The sequence below is a fragment of the Eutrema salsugineum genome, unplaced genomic scaffold (genome assembly GCF_000478725.1).
Source record: "Eutrema salsugineum unplaced genomic scaffold, Eutsalg1_0 scaffold_10, whole genome shotgun sequence".
NCBI lineage: Eukaryota > Viridiplantae > Streptophyta > Magnoliopsida > Brassicales > Brassicaceae > Eutrema > Eutrema salsugineum.
This window is the reverse complement of record NW_006256908.1, coordinates 4,221,526-4,240,566: the sequence shown is the minus strand read 5'-3', so window position 1 is coordinate 4,240,566 and position 19,041 is coordinate 4,221,526. Positions and strand designations below refer to the sequence as shown.

Below are 19,041 nucleotides of genomic sequence, written 5' to 3'. Positions count from 1 at the left end.
CGGCGGGAAAGGGAAACTTTGAAGTCTAAAAACTCCAAAGATGCTGCAAATTTGGGTCTGAGTATGGTTGAATTTAAGATTGAGATCATGCTCATACTAGTGTTGTGTAATATACTAATATTGCTGAATTTCTTACCTTTGATTCTTTTAAGAATATGTATGTTTTTTCGAGTAAAACTTTCATTTCGACAAAAAAAAAATACCAAAGTATTTTATTACTCGTCGAAAGTATACTACAACCACAATTATTACAAATCAAATGCTGTTAAAAAGAAAAATCATTACCAAATCAAATCCCAAATCTTCGCAATCTGCGTCCTGCGTCCTGCCGTTGGTTTGTTGTAATTACTAATTAGGCAAGCTTTGGCCGGATAAACCTGACCCGACTGATCAGACCCGGACCGACCGACCTAACCCGACCCGACCGACCCGAAATTTCCGTTATAGCTGAGCCGAGCTGTTTTCAATGAATGAGTGCCTCTCTCTCTCTCTCTCTCTCTAAACTCTACACCGTCTTATCTCTCACTAAAAGTCCATGGAGACGACTTCTTCGTCTTCTTCGTCTTCTTTGTTAATTTTTCTTCCTTGAGTCCAACCTCATGAGCAAAAATCGTCCTCTCAGTTATTATTTTTTAATTCTTCTCTGCTTGTAGAAAAAAAAGGTTCCTACATCAAAAAATGGCAAAATCAGAGAAAGTCGAGTTAGCACAGACCTTAATCGAATCAGTAAACGAGATCGCTTCGGTTTCAGATCACCGCACACCGGCGATGAAGAAACACTGCGGCAATCTCTCCCGGCGGTTAAAGCTTCTTATTCCGATGTTCGAAGAGATCAGAGACTCTAAAGAGTCGTCTGACCCTGAAGAATTGGTGACGAAGGCTTTGTTTTCTCTTAAGGAATCACTTGCTCAAGCTAAGGATTTGCTTACTTTTGTAAGCCAAGTTAGCAAAATTTACCTGGTGTGTGAGTAATTTCTCGATCTCCCTTTTTTTATTTGAATTTTTCCTTCAAATTGGGATCTGTTTTTGGGGGGTTTTGTGATACTGATCCAATAGAGAACAAAAAACTCGTTTGTTTAATCGAAATTGAAATCGAATTGAAATTTCTCGTAGCAGTTTTATCATCTTTAGAGATTCTAATTGAAAAGTATATTTTGTTCATTTTGGAGATTTTTTACTATAAAAAGTTCTTGATGCCATTGTCGGGAATAGAGAAGCAAATATGTTTTCTTTTTGGGAATGTTTGTTTACTGATTCTTCAAACATTCTCTTTTTCTAATTGTGTCTTTGATTCTTTTGCTATTTTAGGTGTTGGAGAGAGACCAAGTCATGCTTAAATTTCAGAAAGTGACATCTCTATTAGAACAAGCTTTGAGTGAGATTCCTTATGAGAATCTTGAAATCTCAGATGAACTCCAAGAACAGGTAGAGAGAATTCGAGAGAGAGAGAGAGAGAGACATTCTCTTTGCTTTTGATTTGGTTTCTTACATCTTCTTGTTCTTGAGCAAGTGTTTCATTTTGTTTTCAGGTTGAGCTTGTTCTAATCCAGTTAAGAAGAGCAATAGGCAAAGGAGGAGATACGCACGACGATGAGTTACATAAAGATCTTCAATCTCTTTACGTTAGCTATGATGTAACAGACTCCGATATCCTCAGGAGAGTAGCTGAGAAGCTTCAACTAATGACCATTACAGACCTTACGCAAGAGTCGTTGGCTCTTCTTGAGATGGTTAGTTCCAGTGGAGGAGATCCCGGTGAAAGCTTTGAGAAGATGATGATGGTTCTCAAGAAAATCAAAGACTTTGTGCAAACCAATAACCCTAACTTGGACCAAGCTCCCATGGGACAAAAACCTCCACTTTCAAAGTCGCAAGACGGAAAACAGAACATCCCAATCCCGCCTGAAGATTTCCGTTGTCCGATTTCACTAGAACTGATGAATGATCCGGTTATTGTTTCTTCAGGGCAGGTACTGTATCAACATTGTCCCATTTCAGTGTCTTGTTGATGATCTCTTGTGACTCTCTCGTCTGAATCTTTTTTGTAGACATATGACCGTGACTGCATCAAGAAGTGGCTAGAAGGAGGACACTCTACGTGTCCAAAGACGCAAGAAACGCTTACAAGCGATACAGTCACACCAAACTACGCACTAAGAAGCCTTATAGATCAATGGTGTGAATCAAACGGCATCGAACCTCCAAAACGTCACAACAAGAGTAGTCAAGCCTCATCATCATCCTCCTTACTTCCTACCGATGAACAGAACAAGATTGAGCAACTCCTACGTAAGCTCACTTCTCAACTCCCCGAAGACCAAAGATCCGCCACAGAAGAAATCCGGCTTCTTGCGAAACAGAACAACCATAACCGAGTCGCCATCGCTGCATCAGGCGCGATTCCTCTTCTTGTGAATCTACTTACAGCATCCGACGATTCACGGACTCAAGAACACGCCGTGACATCGATACTTAACCTCTCGATATACCAAGAGAACAAAGGGAGGATTGTTTCCACGTTTGGAGCGGTTCCTGGTATTGTTCATGTGCTTCAGAAAGGCACCATGGAAGCTAGAGAAAACGCAGCAGCTACACTGTTCAGCCTCTCGGTTATAGACGAGAACAAAGTGACAATAGGCGCCTCAGGAGCGATCCCTCCTCTTGTGACTTTGCTTAGCGAAGGATCACGGAGAGGTAAAAAAGATGCAGCCACTGCTCTGTTCAACCTCTGCATATTTCAAGGGAACAAAGGAAAAGCGGTCAGAGCCGGTTTAGTTCCTGTGCTAATGCGGTTACTAAGAGAACCGGAAAGCGGTATGGTCGATGAAGCGCTTGCTATGTTAGCCATTGTATCGAGTCATCCTGAAGGGAAAATAGTGGTTGGAACGGCTAATGCGGTTGCGGTTATGGTTGATTACGTTAGAAGCGGGTCGCCGCGGAACAAGGAAAACGCGGCTGCGGTTTTAGTGCATTTGTGTTCATGGAATCAGCAGCATTTGATTGAAGCTGAGAAGTTAGGGGTTATGAGTTTGTTAATAGAAATGGCTGAGAATGGTACTGATAGAGGGAAACGCAAAGCGGCACAGTTACTTAACCGCTTTAGCCGTTTTAACGACCAGCAAAAACAGTCTGGCTTGGTTGTGGAAGATCAAATCTCTCTGATATGAGTTTAGGGCTTTAGGGTTTTGCTTTTACAGTTTACTGTTTTGTTAATCAAAGTACGTATCAAACTTATACCATAAGGACAAGATTTTGAAACCTGTACAATGGAATTTCTCTCTCTTAACTTTGAGAAAATAAATAAACTTAAATCTTAAAACTCTAAATTTACTGATGAATGATGATCATAATGTTGTTTCACGATTTCTTCCTAGTCGAGGTTATTGTCTTCAAACGAGGAATCAGTGAGGAAGATGATGAGATTTCTTTAATAATAACTCTGTACCAACTCTTTAATGGGTTTCGTTGAAGCATCATATAATCATATTTATAGGCTTCGCTGTTTCTTCAGCAACTTCTGTTCTTATTACACACTGTTTCCTGCTGTTTCAAAATCATTACAAAAGCTGGGAAATTTGATGCAATATATGATGCAGCCTGGAATTTAGATAATTTATCAAATATTTGTTCGTATTTTTATTTATAATTTTAATGTTCAGAGTTTTTATAGCTTTTGTGGTTCATATAAATAATAAGATAGTTTACTTATCCTTGAGAGCATTTGTCTCATTTTATTAGATTTATGATTATTTAAATGCTAGCTAGTATTTATGGTTTTTGTTTTGAGCAGTATTATAAAATTCGTCCTGGATGCTGCGTAATCGATGAGGGACTTGCCACCAAACCAAATTTCTGAATTCGTCGTCTACCTTTGATTAAAAAATGTCGTAAGTCCCTTAGATTAATGGTCAAGGGTTTAAAGGCTTTACAACAAATTTCGGGTTCTATTTACAGAAAATATAGTTTCTTACAGAATAAATCAAATACAAAACTCATCGAAAGTTTCTAAATATTACATAGAATTATTGGTTGTGGTCTTGTGTGCTACCACGTAATGACATATACTAACACGTAATTTGATCATCACTAAATTTGTAACAGAATTATTAGATGTATACCGAAATAAACTGTAGTTTTAGCATTTTACATTACAAATATCAAAAGGCCATTTATGAGGAAAATAAAAAGAGGTCAAAACTCCCTTTCAATATTAAAACTATTGTTGTCTTGTACCAAGACCGTTGAGGATGTTTTGCCTTCCTTTTGTATCCAACATTACATGTTTTCATTCCATCATGTAATGGCTTTGAGATTCCATTACTGGCTTAGTCACAAGTTTTTTAATATGTGAGAAAGATAAAACTCTTAATGTTTAAGTTTTTAGCTGAAAAAAAAATTAATTATATAATTCTAATAAATATTAATAATGCGAAAAAGAACTATTATCATATAAAGTATAATTAAGGTATTAAGTTTCTGACGTGAAAACTTAACTTTGTTATATAGAAAGGAGCATATTAAAACTGATGTACAGTAGAATTTAAAGTTAAGTTGTCGCCAAATTGTTGTGACAGTATGGAGCTGATTTTACAAAACAAATCTTGTATAAAATCCAAGATTTACATTATTCAAATTTAAAAGAAAAGGTTGTTTAATCTATGAACCAAAAAAGTAAAGGATTTTCATGGATGTACGGAATATTTATACTGAAAAGTAATAGATAAAAACGTGGTACGTACATGCATCTACATATGCACAGATCTTTATTAAGAAGTCTGACAAAGAAAAAAGGGAAAAGCTCCTAAAAATGTGAGAAACATAAGCTTTTTGGTAAATGGTAATTTAAAAACTTTGCTATCTATAGAAGACACGGAATTGTATGATTAAATTCGTCAGTCTGTAACATCCTTTTACTTTATAGATTATCCTATTGGTCCCATAAAATTATTTATAATATTAACTTTGTAAAAAATAAAAGTAATGAATGATAAAAATCTTAGTAATAATGCTGATTGGTTCTCACGTACTCAAGACTTGGAAACCAAACCCATAACCACAAAAATTCATCGTTCAGCAGAAAAAAAGCCAATAAAATATAATATAGAAATGTGTTAGTTATTATTTTTATGAGATTTGAAGAATACGAACTGAACAAATAAAACCACAAATTCGATAGACAGACACTCACACATCTAACAAGTTCATAATCACACAATACGATTACTTCTTTGTCACACCTGAATCTATATGTATCCAATTAATGACCATAAGTTGTATAACAAACCCATTCTAATATACCTTTTAGTTTCTCCATGCATTGACGATGTCTATCAATGATCCAACGGCTAAGAAAAAAATTCACATTAGGTGCTGCTGATGATCGTTGGAAGAAGAACCAGGGAGACCCAAACCGGTCCAATATTGATTGGATTGATTGCCCAAAGATGTCAAACCCGAAACCGGACGGCTTATAATATTACCCAAATGAGTTTCTTCCATTTTCACTGGAGCAGTTTGAGTAACCCTAGAAGCTGAGGAAGAAGATAATCCCATATTGTTTCCCATATAGCCCTCATTTGGGAGAGAATATAACCCCATGGTTCGATCGAACATAGCAAAGTGGCTCGCTGATCCAAGAGAAGTCATTATGTTGTTCTCATTGTTGTTGTTAGCCATGACCGGACCTGTAGTGTTAGCTCCATGAAAAAGCCCTAACTCATTCAAGAAGTTACCATTTCCACCATTATTTCCATTAATGGCAGCTAAGTTTAAACCGATACCACCGAGCTGAGTGAGGTTCTGTAGAGTGGGCAAAAACGGGAATTGGCTATTTGTTTGTAGCTGGACATTACTAGTAGTTGTAGGGCTTGGAGCGTTAACCATAGACGTTGACTGCTTGTTCTGAGAGGAGGAAGACTTTGAATTTCCGGTTTTACCCTTCTTGTTCCTCCGGCAGCCACCACCGACAGGGACGTTTCTCAAGGCGCCACCACGTGTCCAGTAGCGACGGCAAGCCTTGCAGAAGTGACGTGGTTGCGTGAGGTTGTAGTTGTTGAAGTAACAGAACTTGGTGTTGGCTGAGTCACATCGAGGGCATTTTAGGACTCCCTCAGGTGGCTGAGAGTTCTTAGCTAGCCTCGCTCTCTCAGCCACTGATCCATTGATATTGGCCGGATCAACGGTGGCGGCGGATGTGGTGTTAACATGGTGGTTAGGGTTAGGGTTTTGTGGGAAGTGGTTAGAGAGTACTTGGTGGCCACTAACTAAATTCCCACTTTCTTGTCGCTGAAGATGATGAGGATGATTAGGATGATTATTCGAATTCGCAGACTGCAAAGTGCAATTAAAACACACAAAAATGAATTCAATCACACAATACAAGAAAAAAGAACCAGAAACATCAGATTTAATCTTTGTTTGATTACTATTAATTTTGTTTTTGTACAAGAAACTACAATATGTATTTGGTTTATATATATATATATATATATATAGGTGAGATTATAAAGTAAATAAAATACCATGATATGTCTTGGAACATTGGGAAAAAAAGGAAGAGACTAAAGATGAGGAAGATGAGAATAGGAATATCTTTTACAAAAATGAATCAAAATTATTAATATAAGAATCAAAACAATCAATGGATTGAATTTAAAAGAGCTGAGAAACCACACAAAAAGAAAGAAAGAAAGTAAAGAAAGGAGATTAGTAATGGAAGATCAAAGAACCTGTGGCCAATTGATTGGTGGATCTAAAAAGCTTGAGACGGATGAGAAAACCATTGTTCGTATTCCCTTTTATCTCTTTGTTCTTCTTTCTTTAATAAAGTTTGATGGATCTTTAAAACTCAAAAGAACACAAATGGTGGGAGAATCAAAATAAAAACGAAAGAAGGGAACCAAAGGCTAAAGAGAGATTGTGAGGAGAGCACAGAACCAAAAGGGAAAGAGAAAAGATAGAAGTTTCGAGAGAAGAGGATGATAGAGAAGGAGCACAAAGATAAAGCGAGAACATAATGCTTTTTAAAACATGGGTCATGTTCTTATGCTTTATTGCTTTTTTATATAATTCACACTCTCATGCATTATTTCTATATGCATAATTTGTTGTATATATAATATGTATATTATTTTGTTGTGATTCCCTTTTTAGGGTTTGAGTGGGGGGACGTTTTTCTTCGCCTATAAGGCTCCCTCTGTAAATAATAACTAGATATGTATATATATATATATATACATATATATATAACTAGATATATATATATATATATAACTCATATGATTTACAACGTCGTAGTATGAAGAGAAAAGAGGGGTCTATAAGTTGGAATAAATAATCAAAGAAGTTCTAGAGACAACCAAAAAGACCTTACTTTGTAGGACTTTAAGTGTGTATAACTAAAATACTAAGTATTTCGGTTCTGTCTTATCACTAAGTAAAAAAGTTTGGGAAATTCAAGATAAATCTATTTAGTGGTAATAGGAATTTGGGATGAAGCTGTAAAATCCAATAGTTTATAATTCACTTTTTCACTTTGCAAATCATATATTTGGTCTTTCCAATAATTGAATATATAGTCTAGTGTTTTCTAGTTCGGGATGTCATATGTAGAAATCCAATTATTTTGTCTCACGGTTTGGTTCAGCAATTTCGAGCCAAAATATTTTTGTTATTTCGAAATTCTCAGATGGTAAAGAGAAGTGAACATCTTATGCCAGCTAAAAACTATACCATTTGAAAAAGATGAAAAAATGTGGATTTTTAGTGAACTAGTGGGTTAGTGATAAAAGCCTTTCTCTGTTCTATTTATGAATTTCTAATCGAGGACCCATGATATTTTAATGTATATGTGTACATGTACATGTGAAAGAGCGTAATTTGTGGCTTATATATACATATATATATATTATATGTTTGCCAGTAATTAAAATTTAATAGCCCTTTTTACAAAAAAAAAATAAATTTTGATGACTAGCCCCATATGTAAAGCAAAAAACCAGCTTTTTCTGTTTGGAACTTTTGGTGGGAACTTATCTCTAATGCAATGAAGAAAGATTATATAAATATGAATAATCGGCTCTGTTCTCTTATTTTTAGATTTTATTTAGAAATCGCAAAAATGAACCATGGTTTTACAAAAAGCAAATTTATCCTTATTTTTTATTTTTCTACAAAAGCATATCTGTCTATGTTTAAGTAATTAAAAAGGGAATATGAAGCCTGTAACTCGACCATAATAAAAAAAATAGTAATAACAGTCACATTAATTTAGTTTACAAAAAAACTTTGTTTTTGTTTAAAAAATGTAATTCATCAACCATTATTGAAACAAAAAATAATTCACCATTTGTATGACCAGATTTTCAGACTGATCCTCTGATAATTTTTCTAAGCTAGTTTTATGGGTTTTGATTTACATTGCATGAACACCTCGTATTCTAGTCTAGGCCAATAAAACGACAATGATAGACCCTTGCTAAACTATCAATTTCTGGTAAGTGTCACAATTATCATTTTTAGTTTATTGTTTATTGCAAATAATGCACTTGTATATAAATAAACATAGCAGTCGCCGACAAAAAAAAAACATAGCAGTCTTCTATTATCCAAGTAAAAATAATTATTTTCTTTGATACAGTTCATTCATAAAATTATATCTTCATTAGATTTGGCCGCACAGGCCAAAACAATTCTGAAAACTAAAATTTATAAATGCCTAAACATTTTTTAAGTAAAGTTAATATCCAAGCTATAATATTAATCTCGTTTCCTTTATATTTCAATATACAAACAATTTTTTGTAAAAGGAATGACTGAATCTTCGTATGGATATTAACTTTCTTCTGTATCAAAAGACGAAAGAAAGGGAAACGAAGCATTCAAAAAGATAAAACCTGTCATTTACAACTTCTATTTTATGCCTCAACTTTTACTTTCATTTTATACAAAAAGAGAGATCTTGCAATTTGTCTCTACATTTTATCCTCTCTTTTTCTTTTTCTCGGCTATCGATTACCTCTCATCTCTAATAATCAGTCGTTTGGTATATAAATGCTAAACATCTTTTTCAGAAAGAGACTACCAAAAATGGCGTATATGTTACATTATTACCCTACAAACAAATAATCTTAACGTTGATGCATGTCATCAGCAAACCTTTTTGGCTTTTCATATGCCCACTCATCTCTTATATGCTCTTATCCTTCTTCATTTTGTTTTTCCCATCTCTCTCTCTCTCTCTCTTAAATTTTTAATTAATTTGATTAATCCATCCAATATTTATAAAACACTCTTTTCTTTTTTGAAAAAACAAAGTACTTCTACATGAAATTTTTTATCCGGAAGTATCTGGTTTTTTTTTTGCTTAACGATGATTTAGCTAGCGTAACTATGAGAATTTCATTTTCTAATTTTGTTTTGTCCTAAGTCAATGCTTCAATTATGAACGTTAACTAATTTGTTGCTTTAGGAGATTTTTTTCTCGTCCAAACATTCTCTAGGGCAATAGTGGAAGTCTCGATTACAAATTCAATATGACTACGTTCCATATCACATATCGCTTTCCATTTTAATTGTGAAGATTTGTCATTATTTATCAATCATTAGCTGCCCACATAAATTTTCATTTTTACTTTTTATAGACCTCAAATGTGGTTATATATTTTTATATCAAACAAATATGGTTATAACTTGCACCACTCATAATTTGCATGAGTATATAACCATTCAATAGAAGACCAAAGTTTAAAAGATGATGTTTTTATTTGGATTAGTGAAACCACATAGAGAAATAAAATTTTCCTTTTTTTTCCTATGTATCCTTTAGTTATATTAACAGAGATTGGTCTCAGCTAAATGGTAACATACGCCAACGACTTAATTTTAAAATGTTGATGTATGTATCCCACACTAATAATTTTTTACCTATCCATAACAATCTCTTATCACTATGCTCTTATGTGCCGCAATCTCTTGGCACTTGCCCATTTAAGAAAGAGATTAGTGTTAAGAGATTAGTGTTAATCTAGGCTGTTAGAGCGAGGTGAATTCTCATTTTTCTTGATGGTTGAATGAGAGTCGCCAGTTATTTGTTCCAATGTTTGTTGTTACCAAAAAGGAGATGACAATGGCAAAATACTTAAGCGAGCACCATATCTATTTACCAATTTCTCATAAGTCTAATTATTGAATAATGTATAAGCCTAATTGTTCATTTATTAAAATCTATAAACTTTTTTTGCTCAATATAAATATTAACTTCCATCATATTACTGAAATACATAAATATAATATATTTAACATTAATATACTTGCATCAACCAAATCATATCATGATTCTGCATATGAACAAACCATCAATTCAGACTATTCAGTCTCGGTTCCTCTAGCCAATATTTAATCAAATGATCGAACGCTTGTTTATACTTAGAAACTAAAACCTAAAGCCAACAAGATACGTCAACATGAGATTCATATAGAAAAAAAAAATATCTCTTATAACATGAGAATTGAGATACAGACTAGCTAGTGGCAGGATTTAGTTGATCAGACACACAACAACAAAAAAAAATTAACTATCAACTATAAAACGAAGACTCCTGATAATCACATGGAAATACGTGACATATGAATTATTTGACTTGATAGATCGCTTCTAAGTTCTAACCCGTAATCGCATTACCACAAATATCGGCACATCGATATACATTTAATTGGGTCAATTGAACAAACTGGCCTTAAGCCCACAAATTCCACACCGATTTTATTAAATACTAAGAGAGAATCTGCGCATATGTGCAGATTTTGTTTTAATTTATATTTTAAATAATATATTTTAAGAATTTGTATTAAATTTTATGTTTACTATCAATGTTTTTACGTTTAAAATTTTTATATTTTCTTCGGGTTTTTCTTGATAATATATTATTTATAATTTTTTCTACACCAGTTATGTCAAATAGTCTATTTTTTCTTAAGATAATCAGAAACTAAAATCTATTATTTTATTTTTTGTATGAAAACGTAATAGTTCACTTAAAAATATACCTTAAATATCAGAGAGGAATATACATTTTTATTTTTTTGGTTAAATATTTTTGACTGATTCCATTTTTTATTTTTTTTTAAACCATGTATGACATTTTTGTGTTGATTAACCATGTAATTACATTTTTGTCATTATTCTACAAAACGATGCAAACTACAAAAATGCATGTGCGTCAATTATTTTATGTGATACAAGTATTGCAATCATTTTTGAAAACTGATACTAATATTAAAATCAATTAAGTACAAATGATATAAAAATAACATCAGTTGTTTATAAATGATATAAATGTTAGCATCAATTATTGAGAAATGATATATACATTGACATCAGTTACTATAACCGAATAAATGTTAGCATCAGTCATTAAGAAATGATATATACAATGACATCAGTTACTATAACCGAAGCAAATATTAGCATCAATTATATTAATTGATGTAAATGTAACATCATTTCTTATAATTGATACATATTAACATTGATTATTAAAATTGATGTAAATTTTTTTATAATTGATGCAAATTATTTGCATCATCACTTTCAGAATCATTTATTTAAGTGATCTAATTTTTTTTGCATCATATATAACTAATACAAATATAGAAAATAAGTGATGTAAATGCCTTTTTTTGTAGTGATTCCATCTTTTTACTATTATTTTTAAATAATTTTTATTCATTTATTAAACATTCTTTGTGTTTTATAATTTTATTAGTTGTAATTTTATATAATTTTATTTTAAACTTCTTAACTTATACGGTCACAATATTTTTTTCACTTGAATTAAAATTTAATTATATTTTTAGTTTAAAAATAAAATTTAAATTACTTGAAAAAAAGAAAATAGAATAATGCATTTAAAAGTTTTGTATTATACATTATTTATAAGTTTTTATATATTAAAAGTAGTTTTAAATTTATTCTAATATATATACATGTATATATTAATATTTATTTATGTTTTTAATTTAATTACTTTAAATTTTATTAATTATTTATTTTATTAAAAATGGGACATGTGTCAATTTTTCCCATGCTAACGTGGCGATAATTATATATAAAATAAGAAAAAACCCTAGTAATAGTATGCACTAAATCATTGATCTTGTAGCAACTTTAACTCAGACTTGCATACTATCCTATGCATTTAATATAATCTAACACTTCGCTCATTCAGTTATCCTATCCTACGCATTTAATATAAAACAATTCTTATTGACAATAGCAATTTAAGCTAACTTAGCCATTAAATTTTATTTTGCCTGCAAAACTAAGACTAAAAGTTATGAAGTTTCTAATTCAAATTCTAGTCATAACATTAGTTAATTGTTTTTTATTAAACTACATATAAAACGCTGAAGAGACTGATAATGACAAGAAATAAAAGTAAGAAGGGTGGTGGTGTGAGAATCAGATTCGATGTCAACTAATTGAAAGGGAGCATGCAGCTTTTTCTTCACAATTATATATTTTTTAGAAAAAGCTTTACCCATTTGCCATGCATTCACAAAGCATTCGAGATGGGATTTTTTGGTTCCAAAAATTTATGATTATTCGAGATGGAATAAAAATTTCACTGCAATTAGTAGTTAGCAAGAATATATCTCTCTCTTTCCTTCACTAGTAATTTACGATGAATAAACGACGGGTGATTTTCATGCATCTTAAATTTATTTTATTTTTCCTGTAACGAAAAATCAGCGATGTACTTTTAATATAACTATATAAGTACAGCAGATATTATTTTCTTTTTTCAAACTTCCATTTCTTTAAATAACGTACGTAAGTACCAATCCATCAGATCGAAAATGGTGAATAATTATGTCATTCTGGTTTGAAATCTTTTGAGAAACATTACTTTTACGGAATACGTTTTTCAAAATACCACTAATGAAAGTTGTTATCAAAATATCACTTCAATACAATGGCTTAAAAGTTTATAAATTTTATGCATAGACTACGTACCTTATATATTGTTCGACTAAAAAAACTACCTCATAAAACTATTTTAACTAAATCGTATACCATTCTATAACACACCTTATAATTTTATGAAATAATTTTAAATCCTTATTAATGTATGATACAATGCTTTGTTTCGTAAACTTAAGTTTAATTTGTTATTTTTTGTTCCAAATTTAAAGATTTGCATTTTTTGTTCTATATATTGTTATGATGAATATAATGACACATCCTTACTTTGATGCACTTATCTAATATACGAATATTGTTTTGTTTTTAATTTTAAAGCATGTATATGCTAACATCGCATATATCTCAGTTTAAAATCAAAAATACATATAAAATTTTTTTATTATAGATAAATGAATAAAAGTAAGCCTGTGTCATTCGTTTTTTTTTTAATTTTAAATATCGTTCTCTCTATAGAATATTTTAGAATTCCATTTTATGTACTTTTAACAAAAAAACATGTATATTATTTTTGGGTTTAGAATTTTTGTTGGCTTTATAACATAATTTCTGTTATGATACAAGATTTTGGGTTTTGTGTTTTGATATAGGAGTTTGGGTTTTGCTTTTAAATTTAGAGTTTATTGTTAATGAGTAGGGTTTTGCATTTTTATTTATGATTATGGTTTACACTTACACTATATTATTAAAGTTGGAATATGGTGAATGTAATTATTTTTGAATTAGATGTAAAATTGATTCAATCAAAAGGTATGTTTAAATCTTGTGCTTCGTTGTTTTGAATTTGAAATGAAAACATAAAGGTAAATCTATATAGCTATGATGAATGTAATTTTACTCTATAATATCTTGTTTAATGTGTTCTATATATAACGAACAGAATGGAGGTACATTATTTTTTTCATACTCAATGTCATTGGTGAATGAAGGACAAAGCCGTCCTCATAACATCATCGAAATGATTATTCTATAAAATTCAACTTCTATATAACTATATTCTTTTATATTAGACATGTAAATAGCTATAAGGCTAATTCACCCTAAAGTATTCCACCATGAAGTATCAAACGTTTGTGAATATAGAAATTAATTATTATTTCTACACACAATGCAGAACAATACGTAATTTATTGTATTTAGCTTCATCTACACAACTTAAATATTAAATTTCACTGTCCACATTGTGATTTAAGTTATAAATTCTTTTACTAAAGATTATTGTTTGTTTCTTTTATTTTTATGAAAGGCGAACCGATCAGCAGCACCTTTCAAATTTACTTCGGTTTTTATCTTCTTTACTCGGTTCCTCTCTCGATCCACCGCCGGCCTTATGTACTTTGTCAAATAAATTTTTAACTAGGTTACGTTTGGGCTTGATGTGGTCCAAAGGTCTTTTCTATCCGACAAAACGTTGGCTCAACAATGAAAATCTGGTTAAACCGATTAAAAGTTAAAATTGAAATGAATAAACATTAATTTTTAGTTAAAATTTTATAACAAACAATACTGTGGAAAGTTGCACAAAAAAATTAACATTGTGGACAAATAAAAATTATATGTAAGCTGTGTAGCTGAAGCGAAATAGCTGTCAAAAAAAAAAAAGATGAAGCGAAATAGCTGTAAAAAAAAAAAATGAAGCGAAATAGACTAAATTACGTAATGTGTGGAAATAATAATGAATTATCTATATTCTGATATACACACGTTTACTACTTCATAGGGGAATATTTTCTGTCACGTAATGCGCAAGGAAAACATTGTTAAATATTTGGTGTGATTTTGGACCTTCTGGTACTTGAATCATGTATGGGATTTTTTTTTTTAAATAACAATGTTATAAAATAATAATTACATGTTAGTTCTCATAATTTTTAATAAAATAATAGATCAGTGTTAACAAAATAATGATTACATGTATTTTTTATTTACTCAAATACCAAATACACACATTCGTCTAGTTAACGGTATCAAAGGAAAAGTAAACGGTGATGTTCAATTGGTGTTAGATTGACTAATATTATTTTTGATGCTAAAAAGGTGATTTGACTAACTGAGAATTTTATGAAAGTAACGGGGCACACACGAATTGGATGGTTTGCTCTTTTGTTTCCTACCATTTCTTTTTCTTCCACACTATATTATAAAAACACACACACAAGTCACAAGTATTTAAGATCACCATTAATAGTACTCATCCAAACATAATACTTTAGAGTTGAATATTGAATGGCAGCCAAATTGAAGAGCGTTCAAGTGACTGAGAAGCACATAGTTAACAGCTTTCGTTCACGCACTCTCTCACACATTGTCGCATCTGGTCTCTTTGCTTTTCGGTATCTATTCTTCGCTTTCGATAATTTTTTTCACTTATAGATGATATTTAAGGGAGAAAACTGTTAAAAATATATATATATTAATATGGTGTAAATTTCGTAATAGTTTGGCTTAGATCCAAATTAAAGCAAAAATAAGTGTTTATAAAAACAATCACAAAACCAAATAGTAATATGTGTTAGTAGTTTTCATTTGTTGATGAGTTACTACGTAAGTTCAGATCATGGATCAATTTCTTATGGAGCGCAAAATTACTTAGCTATTTCTATTTGGTTAGTCAAAATAGTGTCATGCTTTACATCCATTAGAAAATTCTGTGAATTACATTCACCTTAGAAGATTAACAGAATGATAAAAGCTCGAATCATCTCTGGTTTTAAAAAAATATTCACAAAAGTAAAATAAATAAATAAAACTTTATATGATTCCTTTTTATTTATTAGAGTCCCCTTTTTTGTTTGACAAAAAGGTAGGTTTGTTTTTGGAGATTTTTAATCCAAATGTCATATCTTAAACACCATTTGCAGATTACATTGGTACATATTTTTTTCATCAAAATTCAAATTGTTTTATAAGAAACCGAAAAGGAAAGAGGGTATTTGCCACACAAAAACAAAGGAAAAGAAAGATATGTGTATTTCTTAAATAGACACTATACAGTAAAACCTCTATAAATTAATATTCGATAAATTAATAATCACTATAAATTAATAAATTTTGTTGGTCCCAAATCGGGCCAATGTAAAAATCCATCAAATTCGATAAGATAATAAGATAATAATTTTTTTTGAAATCCTTATGTAAATTTATGGTCCCAACAAAAACATAAATTAATAATAATATAAATTTATGCAAATATATGTAAATATAATATTTTTTAAAAATAACTAATGTGTTTATTTTTATTTAAAGTTGAAATCTCATTGATTCTCATCTCTCTAATTATTATATCAGTAGCTTTTATTGCTCTTTTACTATATACATTCAACATTTATGATGATTTTTTGATGTGATAATTGATTTTCTTATCTTTAAGTGTTTTTAAATGTATTGTAGTGTTATCTTCAATTTTATCATCAGTAATACTGATAGTAGCCATGGTTTTTTATAAATTTTAAACTTATAAACATGTATATTTTTACATAGACAAATCCAATATGGTGTTAAAAACTATTTTATTGTGATAGTTATGATTCTTAATCATAATTTATATCATGAGATTTGTTAAAATTTTAAAATATAACATTATTACAAAGAATTTTTTTAGAAAATTATATGCGGAAAACAAATTTTCTCTATAAATTAATAATTATTAATTTATAGATAAATTAATATCACGATAAATTAATAAATTATCATAGTCCCAACATTATTAATTTACAGAGGTTTTATTGTAGTCGGATATGGCATATCCAATTGGATAATACCAAAGGTACAAAACCAATCTTCCATTCCTTACGTGATACATGTTCGTAATCAAACTAATCCTTCAGTCTTGGAAAGTGTCCGGACTTTTTTTCCTTGCGTTGCCTTAGTAAAAACTAAAAATATATTTGTATATGAAAAAATCAATACTATCGCTAAATAAACAAATGATTTCTCCTCTAGAGGCATTGCCAACAGGAATGGTCACACATGGACGTATAGTAAGAACGTAGAGGAAGAATTGCAATCGAGTAAAGTGCCTGATGAACTGATAAAGTCAGATTCTAACAAATATTGGTCTCCTCATCCTCAAACTGGTGTCTTTGGACCATCCTCCTCCTCCTCCATCACCGACACAAACGACAAGAATCGCAGCCAAGATCAGGACTCAGTGATGGATGTGAAAGCATGGTTCCGTGCAACGAGCCTCGAGGATTTGGACAAGACTTATTCATAGCAAGCAAAGTTCTTTCTTTATGTGTGTGTTTCTGAATGTTGTAATAAGTTTGAAGTAAAACTGTTATTAAGTTCCAATAACGAATAGAACGTCTGGTGTTATGATGTTTCAATGAATGTAACGCTTGTTTTCCTGTTTATGTTTTTTCCAAAATTATTTTATTTATTGTTAAAATTACTTGTATAAAAATAATGAATTCACTTTTCTATATAGCATCAGCAATACATTACATTCTCCTTTATATATAAACGAAACAGAAAGGAAAGATAATATTTCCACAATTTCTCTAACGGCTAAAGATCAAAGGCTATTTTATCAATATTAATCACAACTTACCAGATATTACATATTCCATATCAATCATATCTTCAACATATTAAAATGATTTAATGACAAAATATACATTTTTGATTTTCATTTACATGTTAGACTTTCTATACATAATAACAAGAATATAAAACCACGTACTCTTTTGAAACAAGAGAAGCACACCGCAAGGGTGTTTAAGACAGAACAAAAACCATGAAATCACAAACAACTCTCATCTGCATGCTCATCATGCTCTCCCTCTTTGCTTTACATCAATGTATGTATTCGTGTTTTCTCATTTATTTATGTCTCTTTGTTTTTCTCGTTGTTAATATTTGGTTGATGTGTTGTTTTTAACTGTGAAGGAGCGAGGGTGGATGTTGGAGAAATAGAGAAACCAAGCAAAATCGTATTATCGCTGTGTTCTCATAACTCATGTTCCGCTGGGTTGAAAAGAGATTGTTGGTGTTGTATGAGCAAAAGTGACTTTCCTTGCTGGCCAGACCAAGCCCAATGTGAAGCCAATTGTCATCCTAGACTTTGATAAAATTAAATGTACCGTTATGACAATTTTTTAAGTTATTTAAATCTCATGTATTAGAAATTAGAAGTTGTTAACTTAAAAATGTTTAAAATAATTTTATCCAAATTATTCTTATTTTATGTTTTATTATGAATTTGAAGCGTAGAAACCAATATGATATAATTAGGGATTAATTTAGATAAATTATTTTAAAATGAAGAGATTGTTTTGGTGTTTAGAAGAAGATGAAGTGGAACGATGCAAAGTGGCAGTGTTAGCCAAAACAAAAGAAATCCCTAATTGAAGCGATGTTGTTTCAATGTAATGTGTTTCATATATTACACTTTCTTTTCTTTTCTTTTTTTTTGCATTTGAATCGAAGTAACCAACTTATCCAGTAAACTTATTATCCTAATCAAGAAATCTGCTTTTACGGTATGTAATTTTAGCACTTCTTTTATTTTTAAAAGGCAATGAAATTTTTAAGAATGTCGTAGAACCAGGCGATTGCTTCATCGCGATCACTTAATTTTGATATTTTCAAGAGTGTCTTGTCAAATTTTCATCTCAATTTGGACAACTATTAACAATTTTCAATATAATTAGATGACGAAATATGCAAAAACAAGAAAAAACGTCATTTGTAGTTCATTTCACATCAAAGATAAAACAAAGGTAAAAATATTATTCTTCATTGCTTTTAGTAGTTAATCTAAAACATTTAAAGGTTAATCTGAGCTTCATTAATTCAAATCCTAAGAACTATATCTAACATAAAAGAGAGATGACTTTTTTTAATAGAATGATAACTTAATTAGATATGCACTGGGAAAGCGGCTTATTCGTGCCTCACTGGTCGAATTGGTACCATTTGCTACCTGTACTTTTGAGCTGTGTCTACACATACCTCAACTTTTAAAATTTTGAATTTTCATGTTTGTACTTCAATTTGTTTGGCTAATTCATGCATTGATTAATTCTCCGTTAGTCAACAGGGCCGTCGGTCCCTTG

The 19,041-nt window shown here is 31.0% G+C and overlaps 3 protein-coding genes across 5 annotated transcripts; 2 read left to right on the top strand and 1 right to left on the bottom strand.

Annotated features, from left to right (window-relative positions):
* The first annotated feature begins 482 nt into the window (after positions 1-482).
* LOC18027496 (U-box domain-containing protein 12) lies at positions 483-3,319 on the top strand. 2 transcript variants are annotated; one of them, XM_006409855.2, is made up of 4 exons: positions 483-960; positions 1,309-1,425; positions 1,530-1,970; positions 2,049-3,319. In XM_006409855.2, exons 1-4 carry the CDS (start codon positions 679-681, stop codon positions 3,165-3,167), a joined length of 1,959 nt encoding a protein of 652 aa, XP_006409918.1. In that variant the 5' UTR covers positions 483-678; the 3' UTR covers positions 3,168-3,319. The 2 variants fall into 2 exon arrangements, with proteins under 2 accessions (XP_006409918.1, XP_006409917.1); XM_006409854.2 differs by having other exon boundaries at positions 483-964.
* Positions 3,320-4,550: 1,231 nt separating this feature from the next.
* On the bottom strand, positions 4,551-6,925 carry LOC18027495 (dof zinc finger protein DOF2.2). 2 transcript variants are annotated; one of them, XM_024148493.1, is made up of 2 exons: positions 6,729-6,925; positions 4,551-6,330 (listed from the first exon to the last, which is right to left on the bottom strand). In XM_024148493.1, exons 1-2 carry the CDS (start codon positions 6,780-6,782, stop codon positions 5,359-5,361), a joined length of 1,026 nt encoding a protein of 341 aa, XP_024004261.1. In that variant the 5' UTR covers positions 6,783-6,925; the 3' UTR covers positions 4,551-5,358. The 2 variants fall into 2 exon arrangements, with proteins under 2 accessions (XP_024004261.1, XP_006409916.1); XM_006409853.2 differs by lacking the exon at positions 6,729-6,925 and adding an exon at positions 6,522-6,647.
* Positions 6,926-15,153: 8,228 nt separating this feature from the next.
* On the top strand, positions 15,154-17,332 carry LOC18027494 (late embryogenesis abundant protein At5g17165). Its single transcript, XM_006409852.2, has 2 exons — positions 15,154-15,315; positions 16,925-17,332. Exons 1-2 carry the CDS (start codon positions 15,209-15,211, stop codon positions 17,196-17,198), a joined length of 381 nt encoding a protein of 126 aa, XP_006409915.1. The 5' UTR covers positions 15,154-15,208; the 3' UTR covers positions 17,199-17,332.
* The last annotated feature ends 1,709 nt before the right edge of the window (positions 17,333-19,041 follow it).

Bases quoted from the DNA above. Each gene is read 5' to 3' on its own strand.
- LOC18027496 (XM_006409855.2), top strand. From the start codon at position 679: ATGGCAAAATCAGAGAAAGTCGAGTTAGCACAGACCTTAATCGAATCA. The intron at 1,426-1,529 runs GTAGAGAGAATT...TTTTGTTTTCAG, and splicing joins CAGATGAACTCCAAGAACAG to GTTGAGCTTGTTCTAATCCA. The intron at 1,971-2,048 runs GTACTGTATCAA...TCTTTTTTGTAG, and splicing joins TTATTGTTTCTTCAGGGCAG to ACATATGACCGTGACTGCAT.
- LOC18027495 (XM_024148493.1), bottom strand. From the start codon at position 6,782: ATGGTTTTCTCATCCGTCTCAAGCTTTTTAGATCCACCAATCAATTGG. The intron at 6,331-6,728 runs GTTCTTTGATCT...TGCACTTTGCAG, and splicing joins CACCAATCAATTGGCCACAG to TCTGCGAATTCGAATAATCA.
- LOC18027494 (XM_006409852.2), top strand. From the start codon at position 15,209: ATGGCAGCCAAATTGAAGAGCGTTCAAGTGACTGAGAAGCACATAGTT. The intron at 15,316-16,924 runs GTATCTATTCTT...TTTCTCCTCTAG, and splicing joins TCTGGTCTCTTTGCTTTTCG to AGGCATTGCCAACAGGAATG.